Genomic DNA, 16,695 nt, shown 5'->3' on the forward strand with positions numbered 1-16,695 from the left:
GGGAAGGAGTGATTTTTGGATTTTGCGGCTCAGATTCTGGTGGAATGAATGGTGGGTGCTATGTGGCATTAGCAAGACCCCCGAAGCACGGTGAAATTATGAACCTAATATTCCATAGATGTGTGGTATATTTTAAAACACTCCTTTATACATAGGCCGGGTTTGTCGGGGCAAGTGTCACACTGGAAAATAGTTTGCTTTCTTATTCCCTTTTTATAGCAAACTTTGCACCTTTTTTGTGTCCTGCCCTTTTTTCCAGTGGAGGGGATTTCATCAGGAAAATGCTGCCCTGGTACAATACGGGGGCCAGTACTAGAAGTACTGGGGCCCTCTGCCTGCTGGTTCCCAAATATTAGGCCCTTTATGACTTCCTCTTGAAAGTGCATAAATGTCCCCCTCTGGCCGGTAGAACGGAATAGCACGTAAGCGTTATACAGTGCCATCTGGATGATATACACGGCCACCTTCTTGTACCAGATTTTTGTTTTCCGCAGGGCACTGTACGGCTTCAGTACCTGATCTGAAAGATCCACTCCGCCCATGTACCTATTGTAATCCAGGATACAATTAGGTTTTGAGGTGTGGGTACTGGTACCTCGTACAGGGACGGAGGTGGTACTGTCTCCGTGAATTGTTGTCAGTATAAGGACATCCCTCTTGTCCTTATATTTGACCAACAACATATTTTCGTTGCATATTCCCCTGCTTTCACCCCTTCTCATTACTTGGGCAATGTGCGTTTTTGGGAGGCCTCTTTGGTTCTTGCGCACAGTACCGCAAGCTGCTGTACCTCTTGAACCAAGGGCCTTAAACAGGGGGATGCTAGTGTAAAAGTTATCCACATAGAGGTGATAACCTTTATCCAGGAAGGGGTGCACTAAATCCCAGACAATTTTCCCACTAACACCTACGAGGGAGGGGGGGCATTCTGGCGGTTCAATTCTTGAATCCTTCCCTTCATAAACCCTAAACCTGTGGGTGTACCCTGAGGTGCTTTCACACAGTTTATACATTTTTATGCCATACCTTGCCCTCTTACTGGGAAGGTACTGGCGGAATTTAACCCTTCCTTTAAAATGTATAAGGGACTCGTCGATACAAATAAATTTTTCAGGGATGTACACCTCTTCAAATTTGGCACTGAAATGATCAATGACCGGCCTGACTTTGAATAGCCGGTCAAAGGTGGGATCATCTCTGGGTGGGCACTGTGCATTATCGGTGTAATGTATAAATTTAAGAATTGTCTCAAATCGAGTCCGGGTCATGGCCATACGGTAAAATGGAGTACTGTACAGAACATCTGTACTCCAATATTGCCTAATTTCTGGCTTTTTTACTATGCCCATATGAAACACCAGACCCCAAAACGTCATCATCTCTACTGCATCTACAGGGGTCCACCTAGCAAATGATGACGTGGGGTTTTGAGCAATAAACTGCTGGGCATATAAATTAGTTTGGTCCACCATTAAATTTATAAAATCATCAGAGAAAAATAATTTGAAAAAGTCAATTTCTCTGAGACCTGTGGAATCAAATTGGATTCCTGGCATGGCCAAAAACTCAGGAACCTGGGGCTCAAAATTGTCTGGTGGTGGGGTCCATACGAGATCAATTGTTGGGGGGGGGGTCTCAGCTGCTCTACGGGGGCGTCTTTGAGGGGGTCCCTCATCACCAGAGGAGGAAGAGGAGCTTAAGACGAATCCTTCAAATTCCCCGCTTGCATCACTGGCTGTGTCAGAGTCAGAGGCAAGCATGTCATATGCCTCCTCCACTGAATACATTCTCCTGGATGACTGGGAGGACATTTGGGAGGACATTTGGGAGGACATTTGGGATGCCATTTTTATTTTTGTGTTACTGGTAGTGAAATGTTTCAACACGTGTATAGTGTAGGGGGGGGTACAAACTTTATTTCAACCTGGGGGGAATGTAGTGTGTAATGTGTATGTAGTGCAGAAAAAAAAAATACTTTATACCAAAAAAAAAAATTGAAGGGGTTAAAAAAAAAAAAATTGAAGGGGTTAAAAAAAAAATTGAAGGGGTTAAAAAAAAAAAAGGTCCTGCGCCAAAAATTGAGCACAGATGTTGGTCAGTAACGTCTGTCACTGAACAGCGCTCAAAGGCAACAGGAATTTGATCAAAAAAAAAAAAAAAAATAGATCAACCCTGTGCCGAAAAAGCTGATCAGTGATGTACGTCACTGATCAGCGCACAGTGGCCACAGGACACCCACAAAATCACAGTGTGTGTAAAAAAAAAATTTAAAAAAGACCACACAGCACCCACAAAAAAAAAAAAAAGGTGATCAGTGATGCGACACTGATTACCAGTGAGGGGCAGCAGGTGCACAACCTTTGGTGCAACTGGCAGCAACTGACAGGTATATATATAAAAAAAAACCTCTGCGCCCCCAAAAAGTTGCTGATCACCTCAGATATGGTGATCAGCACAAAAGGCGGGGGTAGCAGACACAAAATATACACTCTCTATCACTCTCTGTCACTATCTCTCTCTATCTCTCACTATCTATCACTATCTATCACTATCTATCACACTGCAGCAGCAGCACTGACAGTTATATGTATAAAAAAAAACCTGCACCCCCAAAAAGGGGGGGTAGCAGACACAAAATATACACTCTCTATCACTCTCTGTCACTATCTCTCTCTATCTCTCTATCTCTCACTATCTATCACTATCTATCACTATGACACTGCAGCAGCAGCACTGACAGTTATATATATAAAAAAAAAACCTGCACCCCCAAAAAGGGGGGGTAGCAGACACAAATCTCTCTATCTCTCACTATCTATCACTATCTCTCACTATCTATCACTATCTATCACTATGACACTGCAGCAGCAGCGACAGTTATTTATATATAAAAAACCCCTGCACCCCCAAAAAGGGGGGGTAGCAGACACAAAATATAGCTCTCTCTGTCACTATCTCTCTATCTCTCTCTATCTCTCTCTCTCTATCTCTCTATCACACTGCAGCAGCAGCAGGAAGTCTCAGGAAGTCAGATCCAGGAAGCGTCCAGCACGCTACAAGCAGTGATCAAGTGATCAGGTAAGGTATTTGCAAGGATCAGGTAAGTATTAGCAAGGATCAGGTCGGTATTCACGGCAGACAGGCACGGTGACCGTTCTGCACGCTATTCCAGACCGGAATGGCGTCTGCAGCGCAGTCACCGTTAGTTTAAATGTCGCGCCTTGGCTGTGATTGGTCCGTGGGTCCCACGGACCAATCACAGCCTTGGGGGCAGGTGGGGTGAGGGTGGGGTGAGGTGTCATCGTCACCGATGACCCCCTCATGCCCCCTGACGCCCGGCGGTGATTGACACCTGTGTTACCGAGCGTCTGATTCGCTGGTAACACAGGAAAACGCTGTAATTGGCTGTTCACACTGAACAGCCAATCACAGCGATCGCAGACGGGGGGGCGACATCGCAGCCCCCCCTGGGCATGCAGGGACATGTCTGCTGTCAGGGACAGCAGACATCGTCCCTCTGTCACTGCGTCTCGAGACGCAGTGACAGTTTAAAGTCATGACGTACATTTATGCCATGTGTCGGGAAGTACATCCCGGCCATGACGTAAATGTACGTCAAATGTCGGGCAGGGGTTAAAACCAAAAAGTTGGAACTGGTTGTGTGCGACTTTATTTATATACTGTAGCACGCTTTCTCCAACAGGGCTCAAGGCGTTGTAACCCAAATGTAATAGAACAAAATTGCTTCAATAGTTTGTAATCTGTAATTAGAACTTTACAGTCATTCTCTTTTACAAATATATCCATAATAATTTACATGACAATGCTTTGTATATTTTACTGCACTTACAGCAATACAAACACTTGTTTATATGTATCACAGAAAAAAAAAGGGGGGGGGGGGAGTAGGGAGTCGCACTGGATTATTAAGGAGTTCAAATGTTTGAGAGGACCCTCAAATGATATGTTTTATTTATTCGGCATCACAGAGGGTGTGCTACCACTGGACATCAATTAATTTGGAATACAAAAGAAAGAGAAGTATGTCACAATGTGGTGCACTCAAGAGAAATTAAATAAAATGTAACCTTTATTGGGTATATCTTAAAAAATGTGCGTAATATGGACATACAATAACGAACATGAAACACAGACAGTGCATTAAAAAGGATAAAAATCCTCACTCAGTGTGGCCCAATCCTATATGATTCCCTATATGAATATTTATTGTTCTGGCCAGAGCATCAGTAATTACAACAATAATATCACTTCAAAATAGTGGGATAAATACTGTCTGCTCGAGAAATGAGTCTCCCGGCGGCTGCCGATCGCAGAGTGGAGGTGACCGGGGCGTGTGTGATACAATGCCGCCCATCCTCTGTATGCCCAGGAATCAGAGAGTCGCGGTGTGGATGTCACATGCCGCGTCTCTGTATGAGCGGACCCAGTGGAGACTGGTGACCACTCCGACCTATCAATTATAAGCTAGTACGGATTAAAACACAATATCAATGGGGAAAGGGAAAGAGGGAGGGCGCACACAGAGGGTAGCGGTCAGCGTAAGCTTCGCAAAGGAGCTTCGTCAGGACCAGACCTCAGGACATTGTTTATATGTATCCTTACTGCTAACACTGGGGAATGACCAAGTTACCGTTGCAGGTGTACATCACACTGAGTAATACAATGAATGACTGAATCAAATTGTCCAAGTATGATGTAGTTATTTGATGGAAGCAACATTACACACTATGCTATCAAATTCAACAAGTAGAGGAGACATTCCATTGCAATGGTCATTTTCTCACCTTGATCTCTCTTGCCAGACACTGCAACTCAGTTGTCAGCTCCACGTTCTGCTCCTCAAGCTGCTGGCGACGCTGAAGGTTACTAGAGATATGAAGTTTCTCTGCCCGTAGCTCATTGGCTGCACTCTTCAGTTGCTGGACTTGTTCTTGCTGGTCCTGTATCCGCTTACGTATCAGCTCAATTTTACCGGAAACTGGTTATGTTCAAAAAATGAGAGAAATATTTATACATGAATACAAACAGCCTTCTTTTCATTTTCTGACACTAATCCCCATTCAGTTTTGGAATATGCAATTTGCTAACATTTGAATGACAAGTACTGTACACTTGCATATAGACTGTGTGTAACAATTATTCTAGTAAATATACAGCCTGCAAGTTAAACATGCACAGCTATGATATTTTACTCCGATTAACACCAAACCACTTTACCTGTACCCACGAGACTGCAAAAGAAGGGAGCCCTTTATCACACTCACTCAACCGACAGTTGTAAAACATTTATTTGAAACTAACTTATTCATAATTTATCAACTTGCATGTTTAGGTACTGTATGTAATTTTGTCATTTTTCAAACCCAGACTGTGACATGGCAGTTAGGAGCCGATTGGCTGGTTTATCATTTTTTAAGCTTGATACATCTGGCCCTTTGTGACACAGCTTTTTTAATATGCTATAAGTAAGCGCATGCGTATGCATCGTGTGTAACATGAGGAGGGACACATTGCTACAGACGGGGTCAGTGAGCTGGAACTTGCTTGCACATTTCTTACCATTATCCAAGCTGTGCTGCTTTTCCTGCTTCTCCTGGTTCACCTGCTGCACAGTCCGGTTGAGGTCTACTCCTTGCAGTTTAGTGGCAAACTGCGCTATCTTTCTCTCTACATCTCTTAATTCCATCTGAAATAATATTTTATTTACATAACGTTTTCACCAGTAGGACTCAAGGTGCTTAACAGATAGCATTTCCTTATGATGTTCATTCTGAGTAAACAGGAAAGTCTTGAGTCTGATTTTGAAGGACCTCTTGAACTGTGCGGTTCCCTGCACAGTTCAAATCAGAGCTGCATGGCTAAAAGCTTGAATTACAGTAAGGGCGATTCTACTGACTGTACAGATGTGGGCATGCTCTTTATTGCTGCGCCAACCACCACTTGTGACTTCCCTGATGATTGGCGGGTTCTTGATGTCACTTGTGTGCATCTAATTCCCACTTGCGGCGTATTGAAAGGTGATGTCAGAGTGTGGAGATTGAGCACTGTGGGTGCTATTTTGATGAGCCAAACAAGCACGAGCGGCCAGGTCGTGGCAACAATGAGTGTGGCTACGTCCTTTGCCTACAGATCGCAGTAATCGTGCAAGGTAGTATGGAATTAGACGCTGCCTCAGCTACCATGTGCCATGGTCTGCTAGGGCTTTGAAAGTCTGGAAAATATCTTAAAAAGGAAGCCAGTGAAAGGAGTAGAATGGGTATTATGTGGCTGGAACAGGGCTGATTGGTAAAAAAATTGGCAGCTGTATTTTGTACCAGCTGTAAGTGGACCAAAGTAGAAGTTACAGCCATAGTCTAATCGAGAGGTTACAAATGCATGTATGACTTTTGGGCCTGATTCAGACATGACCACTAGAGATTTTGCAAATCAAGCGATTATCAAATGACTGCATATGTGTACCATTTGCATCACACATGTGCGAGGATGAATGGCGACAGTGGAAACACAATCCCTTCACAATTTTACTGACAGGAAGCTGGTGTTTGAGGGTGGAAACCTGACGCTCTCTGGGTGTGCCTGAAAAACGCAGGTGCACCCAGGCGATTTAGAGGAGGGTCTGTGATGTCAGCGATGACCACTACCAACCTGTTTAAGATTAGTGGAAGCCTCAGAGTTACTCAAATTTCCACAGATGGACAAAACGGTTTGATGGTTCAGGAATTGTGTATGGATTTGCGAGTGGATAGTGTCCCATTCAGAATGCTCTTGCATTTTAACAAGAAGCACGTTTTGTCTAGGTTTCCGCCTCACAGTCCACTGCAAATTCTCTAAATTAGCTGTCAGGACTGAATCAGGCCCTTTGTCAGATCTTCACCGGGAATGAAGTGATTGATTCTGGCTATATTCCCTAGATGAGTAATGAGGATTTGATTGTAGCGGATATACCCCTTTCAGTCACGCCATAGCGTAACTCAGTAGCACAGAACATGTTTGAGTGCAGCTTTTGTCTGTAACAATGCATCTAGTTCCCAAATCGGTGCAAAAATGATGCACAAGAAGACTAAAATGATATGTGGCATGCCTATATTCTGTGTGACTGCATGTGAATTTAGCATGCAAGTCTGTCCAGGACCATGGCCCATTGTTCACAAGTAAACCAGTCAGCTGTAATAACAGCTGATTCCATGCTAACTGCCCCAGGGGACATACAGTATGTGTAATAATGTATGACCTTAGACACTCCACAAAATTTTCCTTATTTTTAAATCATTTGATGGCATTTTAAATCCTAGATTTTGCAGGAAAGTTTCAATATTTTTAAGTCATTTAGGCTACGGATTTTACATATATAAGAATGGACAACAATAATAGTTCTACAGGGTGATTCAAAACTCGCGGTTTGGGTGAGGTGGGCTTTTAGGGTATCTACCGAACATGGGCACCACCTGGAATCTAAGTCAGTTTTTTCCATTCCCTGCGCAGTTTTTCAAACAAAGGGGTGTACTGCGACTTTTGAATCACCCTGTTTTTCTTCTCTTGTTTTATTCATAGGAGCTATACGCCCCTATAACAACATTTATTAGAGGCATGGAGTTCCTACAATATGACTGCATACAGTACATTGGGTAAACCAATAAATAAGTTGTGAATACTGGTGCGGTTGGCCTTCTTCTAAGGTAACTAAAGAGACCATTTGTCACTTACCTGGTACCTTTCCATGAGGGAAATATCCTGCAAACAGGCCTTGGCGCTTTCCTCTTCAGACATAAATGTTGCTATTAGAGTTTCCTGCTCTTCCACATCATTTTTCAGGCGTTGTATTTCCCTGTTTATAGCTATGAGCTTGTTTCTCAGCTCAGGTGTGTCCTTCTCTTTAAGTTCTATCAGCATTTGTCTAAAATGAAATTAAAATACTTTCGATATTCCATTGTACCAAATAATATCTTATTCAAAGAACTTGTTCAATATTGACACATACTTCCTTAATAGCCACAGTATTTATAAATATTTATTTGTTCTGTTACCTCAAACACCAGTTCTTTACTTTTGAGGACTTTATGAAGCTACAAAAAAAGTCCCACTGCTGTAGTAGCTCACCCTGAATCCCCTCACTAGCTCGGTGGAGGAATATGTGTACTCGAACGCAACCCCTCGCATTCAGCCAAAGGGGAGAGAAATTTTTTGATGGTCGCTGACCATCCATTTCGGTAATAAGTTCTCCCTTTCGGGAATAAGGTAGTCTAAACGGACTTTTATTTCTGCTGGTGACCGCCAAAAACAGGGTGGGTGTTTACGACGTGACGTCAGCAATCTGCCCCCAGCAGGCAATGCCATGCGTTTTTTCCCAGGGGGACGTCCAGCGTTTTTATGAGGACACCCAGCTCCATCCCCCTGTCCGCCCCCACTGGAGCGAACGACCTGCCGAGTATGAAACTTGCCGAAGCCGATCGCTCCCTGTGTCTGCACAAGAGCAATACACGCGCATGTGCAAACCCCAAACATCAGCGGAAGGGCTAAATTCGGCCCACTATGAACAGTTCTGAATCAGCTCCATTATCCTGACAATTTTTCCGATTTAAGTGGTTTATGGCGGAGCTGGATTTTTCACCCAGGTGAAAATTTATCATGGGGATTGAATAGGTTGAATTTGCCCTAAAAACAGGCGAAAAAGTGCAGTTTTTTGCCAGGCAAGAAATTTGCCTGGGATTGAATATTACCCTACAGTACATCCACCTAATATGCCACCTGCAAATTCTTTGAGACACTTTACATCCTGCCTATTGTCTTATGCACAGTATTATGCTTTCTGTGTACATTACCTAATATTAAACCATGATATGTGTTCTTTCACTTATGAGGCCCCCAAATTGTACTGAGAATGCAGAGGGTCCAGGAACATATAGAGAAGCTATGTTTAGACTTTACTCTAGAACAAACAGCCCAAATGGGCTTAACTTCACATTTCACACTGGCCTGCACAGCCAGTCACACAAACATATGCGGGGATTTGCGCGGTGGGAGGGACTGCGGTCATTTGGTCAGGCGACGTTTACCTGTTAGCTAGGCTGCAAACATACAATAAGAACTATATAGGCAATAAATAGCATTTAATTGAATTCTCCGATACCCAGTGGTACACACAGGGGGGGGGGGAATTGTTCTGGTTGCCCAGAAACCACCTTGATAGGCCAAGTTTTTTCCCTTCGGCCGCCCACCTCTTGCTGCTGCTGCTTATGAGTGCTCGGCGGCTCCTCAATGCTTTACAAAGCAGACTGTAAAGAGGAGCACCAGGTACTGACCTGCGTCATTTTGAAACATCAGCGGCGGGACGTCGCCAACTGCGACTGTGGCAGGCGCTTTGCTGCTGAGGGAAGGGTGAGCACAATTAAATTTTGCGGGACATCTGCAGCGGTGGGGAAGAGCAGTGAGCCACCGCTGCTCACTCCGCAGTCACCCGACTTGAACACAGGCGCCGCAGAATCAAGGCATGAGCTCCCACTCTGGTGAGTAAACACAATGTCTCCCTATGAGCCTCCCACCACCTCAGGGTTACCAGCAATGACGGCTTCCGGGCAAGCACTGCTCAGCTGCAGCCGCCTGTGCCAGAGCCCGACTCTCCATTCCAGGCAGCGCAAGTTCCCCTCTCCAGCAGACTATCTCAGGAGAACCTGCAGTCAGTACTGGTGGGGCTACACCATTTTACCCTTCTCTGATTTCTTGGGCTTGGCACCCTCACCTTGTGTATGTGTTTAAAAAATATGTATGTATGCGGAGTAGGGGTGATGGGTGGCCAAAGGGAAAAAAGATATCAAATATCTATTGGGGTGCTGAATGTTGAGCTGCTTCTCTATTCTCGCACAGTTAAAGTGCAACCTCCCTGGGATGGCGGAGAGGGGTACACCAGCAGTCAGTGAACTGCTGCAGAATTGGCCACCCTAATTATAGCCTGTAGCTTTTTTCCTGTGGGGGACGTGAGCATGCTTCGGCTGACACGAATCCATGCTACACCTCTGTCTGCACTTCTTCTCTTGTTTAAGCTGGACAGCTCTTATATCAGAGGTGGCTGCCTAGTGTCACTTGTGTTGATGAGGTTTCTCTGAGCAGCAAACTTTCTCTGAGCAGCCATTTTGTATTTTTGGATGTTTGTAATTATTATTTTTGGAATTTTGTATTCTTGTTTTTTTTTTGTATTTTTGCATTGTGTCATTTTTTTGGTAAAAGTTACACCAGGAAACCAAGCACATAGGCATCCCAGACCATTTCTCATCCATCTGTGACATTTCCTTTGAAATTCATCTAGTGGAGGGCCCAGAACACGCTTCCCAGTTCCAAGGCCTGCCTAGCATACACCAAATTGACATTGGACAGAGGTGCTGGCTACTCCAATAGGCATCCCAGACCATTTGTTATCCCGTCCAAAGCATCCCTCTCTGAAGTTTGCATACAAAACCATTCAGCGGAAGGCCCGGAACATGCTCCCCATGCCCATGTTGTGCCCGGCACACACCTCTCTGTGGTCGGTTCCCGGATCTGACCATATTTTCTTTAACCCCTCTACATTTTGTAACTTTGCAATATCTTGCTTCCCTGATCCATTTTGTGTAGTAGCCGGAACCCTCTTTGAACTCCCATGGGGTCTTTATTAGGGGTCTTATTGGCTTGAACCTTATCTGGTCCCAATAAAGCCACCTCACGTTGGTTTCTTTCAGATCGGTCCAACAGTGTCTGAATGCATACCGGACAAAGACAATTAATAGACGACAAATATGTAAGGGATGTGCACTTGCCTCATTGGTTTCAGCTCCATCATTTCATCCCTTCTTTTCTCTCTTCTCTTTAATTCACCTTCAGTAGACTTGAGTTTATCTGGAACTAGTCGCAGCTTGGATTGCATGTCATTAATTACATCCTGGAGCTCAGCCTCTGAAGGAAATATCCTCTGACAGACTGGACAGCAGGGCTGGTTATCCTCAGTTAGCTGGGTGATGAACTGAGTGTATACTGCAGTTGCTCCCGCCAGCATTGCTGTTCAGATATGAATAACATAGTCCATAAGTTCATTCCTGCTATACATAATGCTATATGAAACACTACTGGTTGTGAGAAATCTAAAACAGAAGTAGCATTGAACACATATGAGAAAATGGTTATAGCATATGGTTTAATATTTACTCATACATGGAGAAAAACATGAAGAAAATGATATAAAAATAACATGATAGTCATCCATAGGATCCCAAGAGATCGGAGTCCTGGCAATTAGAAAGAAAATCAGGTCATGTTGGAAAAAAAGGCATAGAAGTAGTCATTTAAGTCTATAAGGCAATGGCGGTGAATGAGTGTTATCTGGTATCAGTCAGGGGTGTGGTTAAGTGAACTATGTGGAGTGTAAGCAACAGGCATAACAATCTGTAATCTGTGCTTTAGTGAAGTGACAAAGCACATAGAGTAAAGAAATTTTTTAAGGTTTCTTTTTTAAGATAAGAGATGTTTGTACAGTACATGAGAAAGGAGTAGTTGGCATACACGGGGAAGGTACATTATAGAACATGTGGGCGAATGCTCATGGGTTCAGTATTTGGTTGTGTGAGTGTAGGTGTGTAATACACACAGAGCGATTTTGTGCTATTTTCTAAGCAATCTGACAGATCTCTCCATGTGTATGCCCTGAGTGATTAATTATCTCCTGCTAACTAAGTCAGTGCATGCAGTCAAAATCTAGTCAAATTGCTTAGCAGGTGACTGCAAATCTCTCTGTGTGTACAGAATAAGAGATACGGATTGACTACCCGGCCTTTTGAAAATTGCTTAGCACAAATCACTGCCTGTGTATGTGCTCTCCATGGGAGATCTGGACACCAGGAAATCGCCTACCCTAAATAGCTTCGCACACATCAACTGCTTTATGAATAAACCCCATTATCTTTATTCCTGTTTTACACATGAACATATACTGTACAATTTGAGAATTCACTTTTTATTTCCGTTGACCCCACTATAGACACTTTATGCTCCTACTGTATAAAAATATTTGTACAGAAGACATGCACGAATGTCGTTATAACATGGACATTCTGAATGCATTACAACCATACTAGAAGCCTCCAAGCCTCACCTCGCTGCTTAGAGGTCTTTTCTATATCATCCTGCAGGCGCGTCAGGTCGCTGTCAAAGTCTTGGCTGCCACACACATCAAAGACCTTTTCCTCATACGATGAGCACTGCTCCTCTTTCTTCCGCAGCTCATTGCTCATGTGGCTCTTATTCTGCTCCGCGGAAGCCAACTCCTTGCTGTTAGAAATTAATACATTTAGATAACTAAACTATGTACTCACGTATTATCCAAATAAGTTTATAAACAAATTCAATAACAGTTTACTTAGAAACAAATCTCAAAATATTAAAAGGACACTGAAACACTACTTCTGTTTCTGTATGTTGTATTTCAGGCAAGGGGGGAGATTCTCTAAGGCATGGGTCCTCAAACTGCGGCCCTCCAGATGTTGTGAAACTACAAATCCCAGCATGCCTTGCCACAGTTTTGCTATAAGGGAGTGTTAAAACTGTTGCAAGGCATGCTGTGATTTGTAGTTTCACAACATCTGGAGGGCCGCAGTTTGAGTACCCATGCTCTAAGGTAAAAATGCAGTAAAAACCCCGTTATCTGGGTTTTTACCGCATTTCGGGATGCTCTAAGCATCCCCCGCCAGAAAAATCTGGCGATGCCCCATAGAAGCCAATGGGCTTCTAACGCGAACCCACCGTCGCCCCGCATCGCCCCCTCACCTGTGTCCGGGCAGCACAGCTCTGTGACCTCCTTCCTGCACTGATCCTCTTCCTGGTGCAGGGAGGAGGAGAGCCTGGCGCAGCAGCAGCAGTGCCGGGTGTGGGAGGGAGGGGGGAGCCGCCGGGACCTGCTGGGACCCGGCGACTCTCACAGCAATAGGCAGCTCTTAACGCAAGAGCTGTCCTTTGGTATAATTATCGCATATGTTACTGCATATGCGATAATTCTGTATTATAGAATCTCGCCCAAGGTGAGAAGACTTAGTACTGATATTATCCATCATCAAGCTTAAACAATTGGGAGTCTATGGGCATAATAACAATGTGACAGGTCACAGGGTGAAGGGACTATTTCTGAAGGGGCTGAATGTCCAACACAAGAAATTTGATGATTTCACAGTGTGTATGACTAGAGGAAGCGCTGCTGTGTTATCAGCATGAGGCAACTGCTGCCCAGTCAGTTCTATGTTGCAAGAGTTAAGAGTTACATACAGTATGCAAATAAGATTATGAATAAGCGAGATTCAGGTCTTATTTATGCAATCATTAAGTAGGAGGAAAACAAAGGACTTTATTACAGTACTTCTATAAAATTTTTAGAAAGGACTTTGATGAAACAGATTTGTTGCCATCAATTAGCAACATATACAATCCAATGTATTACCAAGTCCTGAGTAATTATATATATATATATATATATATATATATATACCTACAACACCATCTGTACCAATAACAGACCTGCTGTACCTTTTAAACTTGAAGTCTTTGTGAAGACTAAGAAATAAATGTATAATTTTTAATTTGTTGAGTTGTCTTTAGCGCACTCTAAATTTCTTTTCTATCTCTACTTGCCTATCCGGGCCTGGCTAACAGGGGTCCATTAGAGTTGCTGCTCTCATTACTATCTTGGGCGCGGTTGGGGTACCATTTTCTGTGATATATATACACGCATACACATATACACACACACACCCACTCTATTATTCTCTCTGCACCTGTTGCATCAGCCCCACCTGCAGTGCACATGGTTTTGTCCATTAGAGAGTCATTGTGCCTTTGCGAGTGAACCAGAATAACCCCCTTAGTTCACACTTACTTCAACTTAGCCAGTTTGTCCCGAGTCAAATTGATATCTTTCTGTTTTGTGTAGAGCCAGTCTTGAAGCTGCTTTAGGTTTGGAAAATATCCCAATAAGGACGTCAGCTCATCATTATGTCTGGATTTTATTTTTCGAATTTGATCATCTTTTTCAGCCTAGGTTAAGAAGAAATGTGCATGAGAAGTACTCACTAATTGTTCATACAAGTTTGTTATTCATAAGAAGACACATATAAACGTTACCTTATCCTTCTTCAGCATGTCCATCTGTGTGCGTGTCATTGTGTGTACATTTAATTGTTCCATCTCTTGATCCAACTTACGAACGGTTCTGTCTAACTCCTGCCTCTGGTTTTGTAGCTGCCCAACTTCTGTTCTTAAAGTTTCCACATTGCAGCTCTTTTCCACACCCTCCAATTCTCGTTCCTATAGCAAAGTATACAAATCTGGTTTGGTTACATCCTCAACAACAATAATTTACTAAAGCCAAAATAGTGTGTAGAAAGTTGAGGACTTTGTCTTTGTTTACTGTTAAATCCATCCACATGAATATGAAGGTTAAACAAAACAGCCCAATCTGCCACCAAAAATTAGCACAAAAAGGATAAACCAGAGTTTGTCCATAACCACATAATAATGTATAAGACTGTGTGACAGTGTAGGAAAACAAGATTTCTGTTCTTATTGGGGAAAACTGGACATTATGACAGACTCTTTATGATGCGTTTCCACCAATCCATTGACTTTGCAACACTTGCGTTTCCACACTTCCAGTTGAGAGAACCGAAAACGGCTTGGGATTCCGACTGTCGGAACATTCCGACAGTCGGTATCCCAAACTGAATACCCCCTTAGTCTGTCATCTCACTGGCTGCAGTTGCAGACAAGCCTGGCACCTGGATCTGCAGACACGGGACAAGGCAATATGGAAATCAATCACCTGGAGCAGACAAATATGTTTGCCAGAGTCTTCCACTCTTTGGCTCTGGACATAAGCCAGATATAGATGAATTTGGGAAAGGAAGGGACAGCACAAAGCAGCAGTGAGGATCCTGTGTCAATAGATAAATGCTGCATCCCAACAGACATCACTTCTACCATCCTGCAGACAAGAGGGCAGAAAGAATGGAGATGGATGCTCCTAAAAAAAAAAACCTCATTGTCTTTTTTTGTTTGGTTTTACTGATGGTAACCTGGGATCTGGGTAACTGAAAAAAGTGGCAGAAACAAAGCCAGATAAAAAATAAGAGCCCAGCTCTGGTGGACATTACAACATGAAAAAGCTCTCAGGAAGAACATGGGGGTATAGAATGGAAGGAGCCTGAACCTGAACTTTTAAAAGAAAATTAAAAGTTCCTAAATCCGCTGTCACTTTATTCCCCTGTGTATTTGGTGCCTATCATAAGATGAATGAGAAGATTATATAGAATTATCACATGTAAGGGTACTCCTAACACATACATGTAACATGTGCTGCCCAGTCACATTACATACAGATACTGTATCTCACCGTCTTTGAGAGCTCTTCATCAAGTTCCTGCAACCGATCTGAGGAACCCTCCAGTTGCTGCAGTTCTGACTTCACATTCCTCAGGTCTGCTTGCTTTTTGCTCTGCATACCAGACTTCAACTCAATGGTTCGTTCCAAGCCGGTCTTCTTGTCCCTTATTTCATCTATTTGTCTCTGCTTTGTTATCTCTTTATCTGAAAACTCTTTCTTCAGTAAAAAAAAACTTCTAGGTTAGTATTTCAGGTGTGGATTATAGGGTCAATAGTTATTAGGTTGACCCCCCAAAAAAGGTGATATGCACAAGTTTAACATGAAAAAAAGGTTTACACAAGCAAAAGGTCGACATGAGTGTTTTAGGGTGTCAATATTTACCTTGTGGTATATGGACCCCCAATTAGTGTACGGCTTTACTCTCCATGTTTCGGACATGGTGCCTCACTCCACTATCACTGCTCTGAGACCACTATCATTCCAAATCAAAGTCAACATGTATAGAAAAATATGAAAAAATTCCAAAAAAATAAAAAAAATTAACAAATCACGAGGACCATATGCTTTGTTGACCACTAATATTTTGACCTTAAGTCAGGAGATCTAGTATTTCATAGTCCGAAGAGCAAAATAAGTTTAAAATAAACAACTTCAATAAAATACTATTAACAGTTAATAAAAATAATAAATAAAAAACACTACCCCAAATGGTTTTGCTATGTTTTCCCATCAATGCCAAAAGTAAGAATGTGGATGTGAAAATACAAAAATGAATTATTCTGTTACGGTACTAAAACAATCTGAAGCGCTTTAACCATGTGGCAGATGGTAATAGCATCCTATTTAAATGTACACTGCAGGTATGGATAAAATACTTTGATTACTGTAGTATTAGTATGCTGCCAGCATTTTGCTGATCATATTCTACCGGTAAAAATTGTAAGTGTACACCAAACTACTTAACCCTAAATCACACATATTGGCTTTTATTTCACTATCAATATCCTGCACTTACCAAGATCTGATTTACATCTGCTTCATCTTTATCTTGCCTTTCCTTTATCAGTCTCTGAAAGCTGTCTGTCTGCCTCCGATTAAATGGAGTATGGTCAAATCCATCAAGTTCCATCTGTACTGCCAAGGTCTTTATGAGGGAGTCGCGTGTTTTTATGCGTTGCTGCTGCTGGTCGGCCTCAGTCTGCAGCCGTCCTGGAAATAAAAAATTAAACCATTTCAGTGCACCGTTTATGAAAAGAAGTATATTTTGTTGAAGGCAAAATATCAGG

At 42.8% G+C, this 16,695-nt stretch overlaps 1 protein-coding gene across 2 annotated transcripts in view; it reads right to left on the minus strand.

Annotated features, from left to right (window-relative positions):
- Positions 1 to 16,695, minus strand: part of RAD50 (RAD50 double strand break repair protein) — a 120,322-nt gene that overhangs the window by 83,947 nt on the left and 19,680 nt on the right. For both annotated transcript variants that reach the window (XM_083181966.1, XM_083181967.1), the window contains exons 9-17: positions 16,425 to 16,618; positions 15,419 to 15,625; positions 14,152 to 14,334; positions 13,907 to 14,064; positions 12,137 to 12,312; positions 10,809 to 11,046; positions 7,726 to 7,915; positions 5,581 to 5,707; positions 4,806 to 4,999 (exon numbers count right to left, since the gene is read on the minus strand). In XM_083181966.1, the coding sequence (XP_083038092.1) occupies positions 4,806 to 4,999; positions 5,581 to 5,707; positions 7,726 to 7,915; positions 10,809 to 11,046; positions 12,137 to 12,312; positions 13,907 to 14,064; positions 14,152 to 14,334; positions 15,419 to 15,625; positions 16,425 to 16,618 (1,667 nt within the window). The remainder of the gene's footprint in view (positions 1 to 4,805; positions 5,000 to 5,580; positions 5,708 to 7,725; positions 7,916 to 10,808; positions 11,047 to 12,136; positions 12,313 to 13,906; positions 14,065 to 14,151; positions 14,335 to 15,418; positions 15,626 to 16,424; positions 16,619 to 16,695) is intronic.

Source organism: Crinia signifera, chromosome 4 (assembly GCF_055691185.1).
Source record: "Crinia signifera chromosome 4, ASM5569118v1, whole genome shotgun sequence".
In the NCBI taxonomy this organism is placed as follows: domain Eukaryota; kingdom Metazoa; phylum Chordata; class Amphibia; order Anura; family Myobatrachidae; genus Crinia; species Crinia signifera.